We start from the raw sequence: 17,331 nt of genomic DNA, 5'->3' as shown, positions 1-17,331 counted from the left end.
ACTCATTTTTTTTTCTCTTTCTTACTTTTCCCTTGCGCGCGTGTTTCAGCCTTAATTACGATGTGCGCATGACCACAAATTCTAAACACAATTTAAAAGCCAGATATTCGCCGGTAATTGGCGTCTCAGTGTGCAGCGCTAGCGTGTCTCGTGCAGCGTGGCGCTGTCTCAGTGTCAGCGCCACACTGGACACGGCTCTAGTAATCAGGTATGGGGCTGGGCTAGTGCCACCGGTTTTTGCAATAGGGTCTTGAGAGTGGACACGGGCGCTGGACTGGAGCTGGCACACTTTTCACCTTGACTGCTAATGTCTTGGGATCAGTAAGGTGGATCTTTCGGTTGCACAGAAAAGTCGCCTTCAGGTGTTCATTTCATCGCAGATAAACCAGCCGAAAAAGTGCTAACACATGATGTGTGCTCGAGCGTTGCGAGCTCTGGAGAGGGTGAAGCGAGACATAAGGGACACGTGCACACATGTTTCAACGCGTACATTGGGCACGCGTCAGTTGACTCCACGTAAACTGACGAGGCGGCGTTGTAGCGAGTGCTGGTCACAGTTACGCTCTAAAAGGGGGTTGCGGTTAGGTTACTGAGCGAGCGTTGGTGGTTGCAAGTGTTGTGAGCGAACGGATGAGGCAGCAGCAGCGCGCGGCGGCAAACGCGTGGCAGGCGAGGGATAGAGTGAAGTCAACGCTCACTGCGATAAGAGCGTGAAATCAACGTGCAGCGGCGGCGTAACCTACTTGGCACTGCTCCAATACCTGCGGCAAAGAGAGCGAATTGTGGCGCGTTCGTACGAAGGTGCGCTGGGACACCGACAGCGTTACGCAGGCTAATCAAACAGCCGTTTAACGTCTAAAAACTATGCTAGACAATCTCGCTATCGACATGATCGTGAACAACAGCGCCGCATGTCGTAACTTTGAGGCTCCGGCGACAGCTATCTTAAGCTTATCTTTTTTCACGTAGAAGATAAATTCAGTAGATATTTTAGAATACTTTAAAATGACAATTTCTACGCGCACAAACGCTCTTCTCTTCGTGGTACGCTCGAATACATTGCTCACGGCATTCGATTACGTTAAAGGCCAGGCTCAAGAGTCGTCGAAGTTCTTACTCTTTTTTTCGCGTCTACCTTGAAGGTTCGCTCATGGACAACACCAACATTTCACTCACAACCAGCCACAACAAAACTGATGCCGGCACTGGACGTTGAAATATCTGCGAAATAAGCTCCGCAACGCTATTGTGTTGGAAGCAACAAAATGCTATTTCATCTGAGCATTGTATTAGGTAAATGTGTGGTTCACGACTTGGTCGGAATAGAATTTTCATTAGAAGTCGTAGTATGAAGGGATGTTTGGCACTAGAAAGTGTCGCTTTACTAAATATGGCAACCAAATCAGCTTGTGATTCCTCGTGACATAAACAAGAGTGCGTAAATAAAGGGAACGGATGAGCATAAATACAACGCATGCACTTCTACATACTGCTCATTCAAGCGCTAACTTTTCGGTCAGCTTGTATTACAAAGACCAGGGGCAGTATTCACAAAGCTTTCTCTTGGCTATACGTATTTTCTTAACCGAGAATTCTCTTATTTCGAGAGATTACGATAGCAAAGGTAAAAATTCAACCTACTCGGCACTTCAAGAGGGCGAGGAGGACACACGAAAGCCCATAAAACGACAAGAAATAAAAAGCGTGTGCCGTTGATAGCAAGGTAGTACGCAAAACGGCTAGCATCAAAAGTATACAATGATAGTCAATGATTTGTTGCATCTCATCTTCCACTTCCGCAGGCGTCTGCTATATCGCTTACGCGATGCCACGTTGGAATAGACGTCTTGGTGTCCTGCGCAAATCCGAGCACTCGCGTTTCATCAATGACCATAGCTAAAAAAATTTGCTCACTGGTCTTAAGCAATAATACGTACTCTATCTTCCCAAGTACAAATTCACTACGCTCCAGGCGCACCACATAAATGAAACCACGCAAAAACTGATGAGTGCAATGTTTGAAGATGCGCCTCAAATGTCTTGCCCTGTTTCACTCGACATTTACCATACATTTTAATGAAGCTGCGCTGCTACTCAACTAATCCGGTGTAATAGAGCGCGGTATAGTGGTTAGCGTAAGGATGTTTTGTAGCTATACGTAAAAGGTTGCCTTTCTTACAATATTCTTTTTATGAAACACAGGAGCGGATTTTCTGCCTTCGGAAAACTTTTTCAGAAATATAGAACAGCAGTTACCGAATAATAATAATAATCATAATAATAATAATACATTTTATTTCTTCAAATTAGTAGTACATGTGACTAGGCCTGCCAAAGCGAATTGGTGGCTTGAGTGCAGAGCCTGGCTGAAATGAAATAGTGAACGCGATTTCGCAAGTTCCATGCACCAGAGTATTTTGATAAAGCCGGAAAAGAAGAACGTGCATACACTTACGCTTACATATGCCTACGTAAAATGAGTGAGATTCATCGGGAGGTGTTTCAGTGCTAATGCTTTTCGCAAAACATGGTGCAATAGTTTTGTCCAGTGGTGCTTGAGTGAGCAAACAAAGTAAGGGACGTGTTTCCACACGCGCGAAACCACACAAGTTACCACACGCGCGAAAAGAACGAAAAAAATGGGGAAAGAGAGCCTCTCGTTTGATCTCTGCGAAAGTCTGAAACTGAAATAATAGCGAATAAAGAAAATTTTCTGGTTCAGGAGACGTCAAGCAAAGTTTCCGCAAAGCAGCGTCAAATGCTTGAAAAGCGTAATGAACTGGAGTACGCGTTTTATGGGAACGACAGCCACTCAGAAAGCGAGATGAAGTATGACTGTTTTTAGATGTGAAAATCAATGCTGAATGGGAGAGGTGTGAGTTATTTGCAAAATCTTCTTGAAATAGAACTAATGAAATCAAAGAGTTTTTTTTTAGTGAAAGTGACACCAGTGACAATGAATTCAGATTAATTTAATCGGCGTTGTCGTAAGCCGAATATATTTGGCAAAATATGAGAAGGTATCCAACGTTAGAGCCGGCCATCTCCACATCATGTGAGTAATGTACAAGATAAATAGTGCATGGTTATCCAGCCACACTTGGTGGTTTCTACCTTCTAGTAACCTTGGGAGCACGCGTTTCAATAATTTTTTTTCTATTTTTTACCAAGTTTCACCGGACGTTTTTTATTGGCATCATTTGCAGCACTGACGTTATATTAGCAATAGGGTAAATGCTGCAGTGGCGAGCTCTCATCACAGGCACTGCAGCAGTGGACGAGTTGTTCCAGCGTTCAACTACAATCTAGAAGGTACTGGGTTCAAATTACAATGTCATAGAGCACATTTTTTTTAAAAGGTTGCCCGGCCTGAGAGTATGCGTGGCCTTGGGTACTCAATTCTTCATAATGTGGCTTTCGCGCTCTTTTCTTTCACTTCGCTTTTGAGCCAAAATTGTTGTGCTGTGCTCCTTCATAAATTACATAAATCTGGGGTCATATTTCACCCTCCATCCTCTCTTATCGTAAGAGTGCCCAGTGTCGATATACCGAAGTCATACTTGGTACATCACTTTTCACGTGTATAGATTCAACAAGCGGTCAGTCGTCACAATGTTTTGAAGAAAATCTAGACATGCAGCGAGTTGCGGCCAAGTTGACTGCCGTTGTCGGAACAAGTTTTTATGCTAATTTGGTGGGAATCAATCAATGCAGCAAAGCTAAAGAGCACGGACAGATAGAGAAGACACAAACAGAATGTTTATTTTGTGTCTTCTGTCTCGCTACCTGTCTTGTTGTGCGCGTCAGTATAATGCCTCTGTCAATAATGAAAAAGAATTATAGCAGCTAATCGAGTGCTGCTGAGAAGGTCCCTGATTGTCCAGAGCAGAACAAAAAAAGGGGAAAACGATTGGCGTCATAGAGAGACACTCTGCTTCTGGTTACTACAATAAATTTTCAACCGAAGTTTGTTTTTATTATTAACAGTTCAGTAGAGACGAAAGGTGCATGGCCAAAATTCATGTATTCAGCTTGACTGGGTTTGTGCCCTTAATAGTAACTGCCAACAGCTATCACAATATCCATAAATATCACACACATATACACCCACGGGTGACAGCTTGTTTATTCCGATTGAAATTGATATGTTTAAATTGACATGTTTGGTCAACGCAATGTGTACAAGAAATACCTTGTAGATGAGCTATGCTCTAAACTAATCTTTGCTGGTTGATTCCATTTTCCCCTATTTTTTGCTCATGACTCTACGTTGGCAAATGAAACAACTTCTTCAAATGCACATATTTTGTGTAAGGTTACATTTATTTTTATGAAGTAAAAACAAATTGAAAAGTGTAATGGCTCAGAAGAAAAAGAACTAGAAAGAAATTCCACCAAATCATTACCAAACCTAATGAACTGATGAACTATTTCCCGTTTTAAAGATGCATACATAACATAAGTACATACATACATACTTACATATATGCATGCATACATACATACATACATACATACATACATACATACATACATACATACATACATACATACATACATACATACATACATACATACATACATACATACATACATACATACATACATACATACATACAGTGAGGTACAAATATTAACATTAACGGCTATAAATCAACCATTCTAATACACTCATTTTGATTATACAGAAATTAACTTACGAGAGAAATCTCCCTGCACTGTTATGTCTGAACTCGGTGTATCTCGAACCATCTTGGAAAAGCATCATGCGTAGATTTGCTGCTGCCCAGTAACAAGCAGTTTTTATAAGACACACAAGAAGAAAGCCTTTGACAGTCTCATGCTAAAGAAAAGGGCTGTGCATCTCAATTTGGTACATGTTTGCAATATTACTCTGTTTATTTTCACAGCTCAGCTCATTCACAACACAGTAACAATGCATGTAAGGACACTTGCACTTGGGATGAAAAGTCGGCACAGCGCAAAGAAATTTTAGACAATACATGAATATTACAATTCTAAGCTACTGAGCTCCTTGGTGCAAACAGTGCTTATATTGACAGATATAGATCCCATTTTTTTTCACCAAAACACTCCTCAAAAAGGCTTCAAAATTTGCAGATTGCACAGTTCCCATACAGCTGTTTGTTAGTCTGCTTGAGAAAAAATGTCGTTCACCGGTGGGTAAAGACTGTACAGTAAGTATGTGAGGTGATTCTACAGTGCACTGCATGTATGTCTTGCTGCTCCCCTGAACTGCAATGTTGCTCAGCATATATGTGTGAAATCACATCAAATACTATGCCACTACAAAGTAATTATGTGTCACTTGCATGAAACAGGAGCCACAGTAAAAGAACATAACAACATTTAGCTTCACACAGTTCAAAAAATGTAAATACATTTTCATAGAGTTTTCAGAGCTCGTCTGAGAATGGTAATAATGGTTATCAACACAGTATTACTTAGACAAACAAAGTAGATTTAAGATTCCAGCTTCAATTTTAGAGTAAACCGGTACCCTTGTAGAGCTAAACAATAGTACAGGCCCCTAAAAAAATAAGTAAATGTATAATTTAGCTACATATAAATTAAAATAATATGAGTAAAGCTGCATAGTTGATAAGTTATTTGCATAGTACTCAATTACATTATGAACAAACCTTCCCGAGCAAAGACTACATTAAAGAAGTTACACTTACGCAGTGGAAACAGAGAAGTACACTGTTGAAGGACGGACAGGCAGTGGGATAACAATGCACAAGTACTGAACCTAGTGTTTGATATACTAGGAGTTAATTTCCTTTTCCTTGACTAGCTTCAACACTAGCTATGGAGGGAAGATGTTTGAGGTTCGGATTGCGTCGCCTTGATGACTCAAGTGCATGGTGGCAGCGCGAAGGAAGAGCCGTAGTCCCGTGAAGAGACGCTTTATTGCAGCCTCATGCGTCTGCCCGAGTCCAAGCCCGAACCTCCGCTCTCTTTTTTCAGCTTTAAACATCCCCTTTTGAACCCTCGGTTGAATTAGGCGTCTTCACACAAGCCAATCACATGTTGGGGCTCGCATCATCACAACCAATTGCAGAAACACTTTTATAACAGGCACTGCATACGTAAAAACCACGTTGCCACATACAACGCGAGAGGGGATAGGTTCTCCGTGTTTTACACTCTCTCCCATGCCAGGCCGTGTATCGGCCGATCTCTGTCGGTAGCCGTTCTCACGCTCGGGTTCCATCAACTTTCTCATTGACATCGCTTCGTAGAAGCTTCGGTAAGCGCGGAGATTACACCGTCTGGCCCTGTGCGCTGACAAGGTGTGCATTTGACAGCGAGGCTCCCCGCCATCCTAACAAAACTCGGTAATGACGTATAGCACGGATGATAAGCTCGTGTCCATGCCGTCACTATGTCTCGGTCAGCCAAGTGGTGTCGTCCCCGCGTCATTCTCAATGGCACGCGTGCATGCCAAGAATGACTTAAACTCAGAGTGTAGCATCTGGCCTGCTTCTTGCCAGAGGCTCTTCTGAGGACGCCTTTCTCTTCTAGTCTCAAACGGGGGCGACCTTGACGGCTCCACTCGTGAACCATGTGAACGAAGGAGCCTCTTTCATTTACCGTGCGCAGGTCTCCTGCGTTCCCCTTCGTGGAACCGATCAGCTTCGTCAGTGGACGGGTAGGGGACTGGCTGCACGCTCTGCATCAGCTGCAATAATTGCGCTACACACAACGTGCCGGTATTTGTTGCCTACTACTAACTTCAGGAGTAGCGATAATCCTCTTTCTTCCTTCCAAAAAAATAGTCCACATAGAAGCATTTACCAGAGCTTATACACACATGACATCACTGGTGCTATACAATTGAGTGTACACTGAATGATTACATCGACAAAAAACAATATTACCTCATCCACGTCTTTACTTTTTGTACTACAAAGAATGCAAACACAGTCAGCCTTCCCAATCATGGATACCGCGATTTACGGCAGTAAAATTCAGAGAAACGCAGGCACTTTAATTAACATGCATGTTAGAAACTTAAACTAAAATTTATTTGCCAACTGCACTACAGCAGCCTTTAGATTGGTGTCATAGTTTGGAAAATTTAATGAATGTGGAAGCCTGAAGTGCTCAGGAACTGCTGAATAATTCACTGCTAAGAAGTTAAACTGCAGCTGTACAGGATGTTACTACCTACAAAATTCAAACTGCTCCAGACACCACAATGTGCTCTTTCTCCTGTCGGGAACTTTGAGCAGGAGAACACAGTCCCTGGCAGTCCCTCTGTACTTGTTGGTCTTCTGTGCTGTGTTTGTGATACACTGTACATGATCGTGGAGCACCTGATCTCTTGTTACTGCTGTAACTTAGAAAAATAGAGATCATCGTTACACTCGTGCTAGATGCAAAAGTCTACAGTTGTTATATATCTGCCTATTATTACAGATGTCATATTGTCAGAAGCTGATAACAAGTATTCCGAAATAAAAAAGGAAGTCTCAACACACAAACAATTTATGTAGACTGAAAATAAATTTAATCAGATACAAACGCAAAACTATATATATGAAGGCATGAAATTTCTGCCAGGCTTAGAACAATAAAGAATCTCCTATTTCGATTTTGCACTAGGTGCGAGAAGCCGACCACAAATAAGTTCGCTAGTGAACACGAGTTAGATTGCGTTACAAGACAACAGCTAATTTTCATAACTCTAAAGCTATCTAACATAGCCAGCACACCGTACAACATATAGGAGCAAATGGGCAGTCTGGAAGACTCAAATCACGTGTGTATTACGAGTACGCTTGCTGCTCACACCTAATATTCCAAACAAAAAAAAACTTTTCAAAAATTCACTTCATTAGGTGTAATTATCATACGCAACAAACACAACAGGCTCTTACAGGTGCCACGAACACCCACCCTTATTATTGATGTCAGTGTCTTACCGGATGGATACGCTGTGTCCTGCACAGAACACCAAAAGGGTGCTCCATGACTTGGCTTACATGGGTGCTGGCTGCATCGTACTGCTACATCAAGTAAAAGATGCAGTTACCGGCCTTATGTCGTCTGAGGCCTGTATGAAAGGTCTTTCTCCTTGCAAGTGGGAAAGAGCTAGGCATTTTCACCCGCGTGCTATTTCCTTCCAGACTACTTGACCCACAGGGTGAGTCACAAGCTTGAGAGCTCAATAAGGAGTCAAAGTGTTTGTGCTCGTTCAAAAGCACGAGCTTTTCAACCTCGGATGATTGGAGTTTCATCCATAGGCTGCAGGCTTTCCACTGTCAACGTTCTTAATTATCCCACAATTGACTTCTATTATTATTCAATAACATTATGTGTGAATAATACAGGTATCTACTGCAAGCAACAATACTAGGGTTTTGAATTTGTGCACAGTAAGTGGTATTTACTTAATCGTATGTATTTAGAAAAACTAACCTTGCAACCAGCCATTAGGCAGACTTGTGCCGTTGAAGCTCCCAGGTAGATCACAGTCCTTTCAGATCAGGCTGTCATGCACACTTCCAGGCCACTTCCAGGCACGCTGATTGATAACAGTCCCGGCAGTGACATAGACTTGCACATTTAGGGAGCTCCGGCTCTTCCGATTTTTGTACAGGTGCTGCAAGCCTTGGAGAGGCTTTTATTCATTAAAAGCACTAACCTTTAATACATTTTTGACGAAGCTATCACTTCATCAAAGTGATCAAATCTGCTATACTCACTCTGAAACAAACTGAAGCCCCATGTAGTATATACATAGCGCAATATATTTGTCCTAGTGAAGAATAGTGCTGTCTCAGCAGTAATCGTCTCTAAAACGATTTTTTCAAAATAACATGAATTCTTCAAGTGCAACTTGGCTATTGGAAAATAAATTCACATTAACTTTCCAACTATCAGGCGTGGTACATAGAGAGGCCTGTGCTAATAACCAAACAAGATATTCATTATATCAAGTCACAAAAAAACTGCTGATGTATTTCCCCCTTTTCCATGATATTTGCACGTATATAACAGTTGTAGTAAATTTTTCATGCCTGAACTTAACATGGAAGAACTTTATATCTGCTGGGCTGAAAAACTTGCACACGTTATAGTACCGTGTGTATAGCAACAAATTTATTTGCAACAAACTCACCGATGGCAAGCGTTTAGTAGTCGTCAGTGTCATCAGGGACCAAGTGTGCTCTGGGGCCAACAGGCAAAGAACGTCTACAGACTGAACGCTGCCGATGACATAGCAGTGAAAGGCTGGTCAGGCGTGCACGTCGATTGACATAGTGTAAGAACTGGCCATAGACCGCTGTTGTCAAGACTTTAGTGCCATGCAAAACGATCGCCAGACGAACTCGAAAACCTGCAGTTAGCCGGTACTGACCTATGTCTTCATCCAAAGCAAAGCACCGGTGAAATATTTGCTCTTTTCGAGGGCCGGGGGAAAGCTTGACGTTGACAGGCTCTCACTGACACTTTGAACTCTTAACTTCTTACTGAACAACAGTCTAAGCGTGCTGCCAAAGCGACGCAATCCACAACAGAATGTAGCATCTCGCAGCTACGGCTCGACACATCCGGCACTCGGACTATGGTTATCACAAAAAGAAGAAGTGACCAGTTGACAAACAAAAACGCCAATCCCCACCACCGCAGCTTCGCAGGGCAAAACACTTCTCAACGCTATCTTTCAATTTTCAGTCACTCGCGAGCACATCCTCTTCACAAGTCTTGGAAACGTCAACAGAGCACCACTGTTTACAATGAACATTGTTCCACTCACAAGAAACACTAGACTGCTTACAAGAATATACAAGCGTACGTGCTAACTAGCGGCGAAGCCAGAACCGAACACAGCGCGTAGTTCATACGCTTTCGTACGTACTTGGGCTCGCTGAAATAACGTGCCAAAGCACTGTCAATCCGATATATCGCACAGCAACCAACTGGGAGACTCGAGAATGAAATGAATGAACTGTTACCTGCGTACGAAGACACATTGCAGCCTTCTTGAGTGCTAGTCGTCGTTGATGCACAGGCGCCGAAATCGCTTGATAAACACACTGAGGCACAGGCTTCGCTACGTGTCACCGTAAACCAATACACTGCCCCTGGTTTTCACACCGCTTAATAGAACCAAAAAAGAAGCAGTAATCACAACACATTTAGTAGAACGCTGAAGGAACTTGACCTAGAGGCGTTTGTTAAACTTTGCACCGACCAATACCCAGTTTACAAGGCAATGTTGTTTTTGACAACTGCGCAGCACGTAAGATAAAGTACTTCTTAAAAAGTACTTGCGCATTTTTTACGGCATGACAAAATTCCGTCTTTTGTGTGAGGAGAATGATGTGACGAGCACGACAGAGGTGTCATATGAAGGAAATGTTTTGACTAGGTCATGCAGCGAGCTTATATACCAATCACAACTGAGCTGATAAACCAATCACAAGCTTCGCCTGTCGGCCAAGGCGTCGTCTGTTCGCGTTTGTCCTTTCTTCGATCAGAGCGTGCGATGGGGTTTTGCCTTCGCAACGCAAATATTCCAAGGTCAAGTGGTCGCTGCGTCACCCAAAATACAGGCCAGTGGCTTACTCTACCTTTGAATGATATCCGTGTGCCAAGTTAAACGGCTAGTAATTGTCTCAGGGACGAATTTAGCCAAGGTTTGCGCCAGAATTGTGAGGGTTTGCACATTTACGGTGTCATTTAAATATACTAGGGTCATTGTATCCCGACTGCTTGCCGTATTATCACGGACCATATCGGTTTTTGAACAGTGAAGGCAGAAATGGTTGATTTCTTTCAAGTTCCACGCATAACCACGCACACCCCTGATACCCTTCGCTTTACAAAGTACGCACCCATCCCAGATCGTCCCAAAGTATATCGACAGCTGTATATCAAAGATCGTGCCCATTGAACAGTTAGAACCAATCGAAGTACACTAGAGTACGACCAAAGAATATGTTTTATGAACCGCTGTCTGAGAAGTTCCGCTCATTTTTATTTCCAATAGCGTGCAAGCGATGTGCTCATGTACCTTTTTTGGTGGTGGTTTCCATCAATGAGGCAAAGTTCTGGAGTTTTAATTCGTTGAGATGGGGCGGAACACAACATAACAAATAAGGGTGATCATACGTCATGCCGCATTCAAATTCACCGATCATTCACGCAGCACATTGGCTTTGATCGAACCACAAATATTTACGTGCATAATTTTACGCTATTGACGCCTCATAGAATTCTTCAATTACTGTGAATCCGAGCTTATGGGCCGACGGCGGTAGTCGATACCATTCACTGCGTACAAGAAAAACAACACACGAAACTGAAAGCGCCGGAATAAATAAAAACGCATCAGCAGTCATCAGGTAGCCCTACCTGGGCGTGAATCAACTCAAAACCAGCCAGTACAGCAAAGTATACCACCACGGCGGCAGGTTCTAAGGAGCCACATTGTTCTTAAAAGTGGTCCCGACCACTCTTAGAATTATCTCGTAGCAAGGCTGTTCTTACGCAAAATTCCGCTTTGTGCCCGATGGCGAATATCCGAAATAGCTTTAACAATATTGGCTGGACACAAAGACCAACGAACAGTAGATATAGTCTAGGCACCCGCTCACTCCTCCTTACCCGGCAATGAGGCTGCACACCAGACAGCTCGAGAACTCAGAGATCGAGCCTCTGCTGGATCGCCCTGGTCGAGCAGAGAGGACGATGATAGATTTGAGCGGAAAACCACTTACAGGGATATTACGCAGTACTACAGGCTAAGCAGGAAAATTTATCCTGCCGCCCACTCGTCATTGATCAAAGGACAGGCGGTGGCGTGGCGTCGACTCAAGACCCATACGTTTTCTGTTCCGGTAAATGAACTGCTGCGTTCCGGATCTTCATTCGGACGCGTGTAAATTTTGCAACAACAGAGCGGACTTAAGCCATTTTTTATGGGCAAGCCCGCAGGCCCCATGAGAGGCGAATTCCCAGACGGGAGTGGATGGAATACCACGCTCCTCAGCTATGACTCTCAATTACAAGCCCGCCTTATACGGCAGGCCGACGACGCCGCCAAGGCCCATGAGATCATAGCCGTCATCTAGGATTGGTCCCCCCCCCCTCTCGCACCTGAAAGGGGAGGAAGATTTTTCTGCAAATAATTAAAGTTTGTTCATCACCATCGTGAATTCACTTCCGAGTACTTTCCGGTGACGGGAGCAAATATAGCAACTCCATCACCATCGCTCACATGTTCCCAGGCAATCGCAGCGCGCTTTGTTGTAGTGGCCGATGTGACAACGGTGGCCTCTTACGACGTTTTTTTTTCGTTTCCTGAATCAACTTGTGCAACAAAATTTATCTTGAGTGAAAAACTTTTTTCGTAAGTGAGCTTTGTGAAAACGGTCCCAGTTCTTTCTGTACACTTTGTGCTGTGTTTTCTATAGATTTTCACTGTTCTCCCGCTCAGTAAATGGTGTGAACTGCATTTACTCCAGCAACCACCACACAAAAATATGGGCCGTCTTAGTTCTAAACTTGCCCCTTATTGTTGTTTCTGTTATGCATTGGTTACGTCATGAGTCGCTCTTGCGGTCATCTTTCAAAATTTTGACTCTCTGCACCACTACTTATTTCATGCGTAATTCAGTTTGAAACCATTGGCAGGAAAAAATATACAAAACGATGCGCAATCTAAACGTTGATGTTGCTACTCACGTTCTCTTTTTTTTCCTCTCTATCTCGCAGTTTCAAACTGGTTTCTCACGCTGGCGATTGTTGTCCTGATGAACCAAGTCGGCGCTATTTTCAGGGTTCAAAAATGGGACGATATTCTTCACATGATGGCGACGTTGGTCGCAATCACGTTTTCGTTTATTGATGTTGGCCACTCGTCATTTTGGCCACTTATTGGCTTTACGTATGTACACACTTGGTATCAAATCAGAGAAAGCATCGAGGAATTCATCAAGGAGAAAATGAAGCATGGTGCCGATACGCACGTCTACATTAGCTACGGATTGCTTGCACTTTTTGGCCTTGGTAAGTGGAGCCATTTCTTTCAAAATGTAGTCGTCCTTGCTCTGAAAAACTTTTTACTGCATAATAGGATTAACGTTGACACGACATGTCCCTCTGAAAACTTTTGGGATATCCTTACGTTACTGGGATGTCGTTGCGCTTTATTTGTTTAGCGAAAAATGACGTTACTTCAATCGTAGTTATTCATTCACTAATCGGCTAATTGGTGAAATTTTATTGAATATTTCAGAACTTTTTCATTATGCGGCTTCGTTGATTGTTTGTAATTAAAACACACTGCTTTTCTGCTTAAACGCGTCAACGTACAACGCTAAGTATGCAACAAATGGGCAAATATTTATAGCGACGTCCTCTTCATGCTATGTTCATATCTACTATACATTAAAAACAGTAAATCAAGTAACGTAATGGCACTCGTGCAGTGAAGTGTTGACTTCTATTTGATAACCTGAGTATATTGGATGCAGTCGATGTAGGCATTGTCATATAGGTTTCCTTATTGATTCGCGTGTTTTACACAATTGACATCTAAAAGGTACAGCTAAGCGTTCGTGAAGATGGATATTGTGAGCACTTGTTCGGTGCTGTATCTTTGTGTACTCGGTAATTTTGTCTCACGTCTACGTTGCACTCCTGGATAGTATGTGCGAAAATTCCTGCCACTGGAGCTCCTCGGGGAGCTCATTGCTGAAGATATGGCTTCTTTTCTGACGAAAGCTGGTGCACCTAATTGACGATGTCATCTTTATACAATACAAGTAAATCTTCGTTGCCCACTTCCACCAATTCACATTGCCTTAGCATGACTCACATGGTAGCAGCTGCACCCTTCTTAGAGGTGCTGGACGTTGAAATGACTGATGGTAAAATTAGTAGACATGTTCGCATAGAATGAACAAGTTTATATACTTTTTAGTGACAGTGTGGTCTAAGTAGTAGAATTACAAAGTAAGAAGGTGGGAGACCAGGGCATGAATTGCCTGCAACAATGCTTACTTGATACTTGATACAAAAATAGAGGTTCGCTGATATTTAAACAAAAGTGATGCTCAAGCGCATCGTCAAAGTTAGCAGCCAGGCACGCAAACTCGGGTAATCTGTAACACTTAAGAATCAAGAATCCAGAAAGCTTATTTTCAGCAGTTGTTAGGGATCATAGAAGAGGTCTTCGGGCTCAAGTGGGCGTAGACAAGCTGATGATGATGACTCCAGGCGAAAAGCACCGAAAATGCAGCTTGATTGTGCCTGGGGATCCGTACAAAAGGCCATGTTGACATTATTACTCTCTACACAAAGAAACAAATTAAAAACATGGAAATACTGGAAAATATAAAACATACAATTTAAACCTGTGAAAGCAAGTGTAATTCATGTATACGTATTGTAAAAACATAGAGATAGTGATGTTGCATAGTATATTCAAAGATGCTTGCTTTTAAACATTTATAATACTTTATAAATTTATAGCACATGAATTTAAAGGAAGTTTTTACAAGATACAGTGAATGCTATGTGTAGTGATAGAAGTTGATGATCCTGTTTAGTGATACTCAGACGTAAAAAGAACATTCAACTTTTTACTGATGTTGCTAAAATAGATACCCTAGCTGTACTTGACATTTGTTCAAGACATTCGGCATATTAAATGATAGTGATTGCTTGCCGTATGGTGTGCGCCATCGCAGTAACAACCATTTCTCCTGGCTTCTCTTTGTCGGATGGCCAATTTTTTTTTAACTACAGAGACTGCTTAAAAATCTCTTAATAGTGTCATTAGAAAAGAAGTGCAAGTGTAGTATGCGGTGCTGTTAAATCAAAGTGTCGTTTATTATTTCATCGTGAACAAGAAATGGTCGAGTGGTATGAGTATGAGAAATGTTCTAGTGGCATCGCAATGATTTCTTTTGTAGCAGGAGGATTCTGCCCAGATTTGCAGCGTTTTTGTTCCCCACATAAGTGTGCAAAAGTCATCACGGGCGATGAACAGTGTGTTATATATTTGCATATTTACACTGCGGGGAAAGAAGCTGAAGACAGTGATTTCACAAAATGTTCCATGTGAGCTGCCCACCTCATATCAGCAGAAAGGATCAAACTTAGAAGTGATGTCAAAAATACTGTTGCAGTGATTCTGCTTGGGCGAAATCAGTTTGAAAGGATGTTCGCTTGTGTGCGTCTACTGAGTATAAAACAATATAAAGCTCCGACGCGAGGGCTAAGGACATTTCGATGACCAGCACAGTTTTAAACACCTATGTTTTAAACAGGCTGCTTATTAGCATTCTACCTCAAACAAATTTGTCGACTGTGCCTCTGTTTCGTCCCGGAAGCTCCAAATCAGCCGTCGAATGCAACAATCTCCGGTCTGTTTCCTAGGTTAGCCATGGCCTGTCCTACTGTGCTACAGCAAAAAAAAAAGAGAAACACACGTGAATCCAGGGAGTACCGGGAAAAAGATGAGCAGAACGTAAATATAGAGGAAAATAAGTAAGAGAATGAGTGTTAGTGTTTACAGTTTTGACAGCCACAATACGAATGTGAAAGATGCTGTAGTTCGAGGTGAAAGTATTTCAAAAGAGTAGTGCACTAATGTACAACAAGGAGTGGAATGAGAAGCAACAGTAAGGATGAACGATGTGAAGGTTACAATGAAGAGGAGGAGAAAGATGGTAGTAGGGCGAGAGATAACGAAATGAACAATGCAAGAAAGATCCGTAATGTTATGATCTGCGGTTTAACGTCTCAATCCATGATTTGATAATGACAGACGCCGTAGTCGAGGCCTCCAAATATTTCAACCACCTGGGATTTTTTTAACATGCACCTACACGTGAGCACAAATGGACTCAGACATTACACCCTCCATCGAAAGTATAGCGGCTGCAGTCACGATTCAATCGTGCGACCGTCGGGTTGGCACTCGAGCGCTATAACCACGAAACTATCATGGTGGGATGAGAGAAAAAAGGAGTGAAAGATGGTGCAGAAAGGGAGTAACAAAGAATGAAGGCCAAAAAAGAGAAGATTATATAAGTTTATAAAGCCAATCTGTGTTTATGATGGCTGCGCTGGCTGGTGTGTGTGTGTGTGTGTGTGTGTGTGTGTGTGTGTGTGTGTGTGTGTGTGTGTGTGTGTGTGTGTGCGTGCGTGTGTGTGTGTGTGTGTGTGTGTGTTTAAACGTACGCACGAAAATGTGTACAATTTTCCCGTATTCCTCGTGTAGTGACGTGCTTCTTTTCTAACTCGTTTTTCTTTTGCAGGCGCCTTTTTTATATGCCTGAGCCATTGTTGCTGCGAACGCAAGCAAGGCCATCGTCATTTGTTTCCCAACAAAAATATTTTTGCTATCTCTCGCACCTGAAAGGGGAGGAAGATCTTTCTGCTAATTAAATGAAGTTTGTTCAGCACCATTATCATGGCAAGAAGAAAACAGAGATACCCGCCGTTTTCATTTCTTTTGTGTGTGTGTGCGTGAGTATGCAGTATAAGGTTGCAGTGTAAGGTTTGTGAAATAGAGGAAATCTTGCCGCACTCATCTGAAAAACAGATGTGTGAATGAACGAATGAAATTGTTGAAAATAAACGGTCCAAACAAACTTTTCTGATCACCCTTGAGATTGATTTGTGGGGTTTAACGTCACAAAACCACGATATGATTATGAGCGACGCCGTAGTGGAGGGCTCCGGAAATTTCGATCACCTGGGGTTCTTTAACGTGCACCTAAATCTGAGCACACGGGCGTACAACATTTCCGCCTCCATCGAAAATGCAGCTGCCGCAGCTGCGATTCTATCCTGAGACCTGTGGTTGAGCAGCCGAGTACCTTAGCCACTAGACCACCACGGCGGGGCATGGTCGCCCTTGAGAGGCCGAATTCATTTATAATATTGCGACGTTAAATTGTGACACTATCGTAAGAACAAATTTGGCACAACTTCATAATGACATTTTTTCGGATTCCGTGATCAGTAGATAAAGCTAAATATTTCATAATAAATTTAATAAACAATGAAAACGTGGAACTCACAGTAGAAAAAAACAGCGCCTTCCTTCAGGCGTTTGTAGAGTCCAACTCTTCAATTTGACTTTATGCAGTGCTTTCGCATAGAAATGTGTCACAGTGGCCTCGGATTTTTTTTCGCTCGGACTCTACGAATAAAGTACACAAAGTCGGTTATCGTTCATTCATTCAGATAGCGTAAAAAGCCCACCTATCGACCGTATGGATGAAAGTGTTACACGCCAATCAAGTTTCAAGTTCCTGCGCAGTGCTTACAAATAAA

General features: G+C 42.5%; 1 protein-coding gene across 5 annotated transcripts in view; it reads left to right on the top strand.

Annotated features, from left to right (window-relative positions):
• The window catches only part of LOC119163117 (XK-related protein 6), a 116,937-nt gene extending 100,294 nt beyond the window's left edge, over positions 1-16,643 (top strand). For all 5 annotated transcript variants that reach the window (XM_037415054.2, XM_037415053.2, XM_075874203.1 and 2 more), the window contains 2 exons: positions 12,754-13,047; positions 16,308-16,643. In XM_037415054.2, coding sequence (XP_037270951.2) covers positions 12,754-13,047; positions 16,308-16,408 — 395 coding nt within the window. In that variant the 3' untranslated portion in view covers positions 16,409-16,643. The remainder of the gene's footprint in view (positions 1-12,753; positions 13,048-16,307) is intronic.
• Positions 16,644-17,331: the final 688 nt, after the last annotated feature.

The sequence above is a fragment of the Rhipicephalus microplus genome, chromosome 9 (genome assembly GCF_043290135.1).
Source record: "Rhipicephalus microplus isolate Deutch F79 chromosome 9, USDA_Rmic, whole genome shotgun sequence".
Lineage (NCBI taxonomy): Eukaryota > Metazoa > Arthropoda > Arachnida > Ixodida > Ixodidae > Rhipicephalus > Rhipicephalus microplus.
This window is presented reverse-complemented; position numbering and strand designations above follow the sequence as displayed.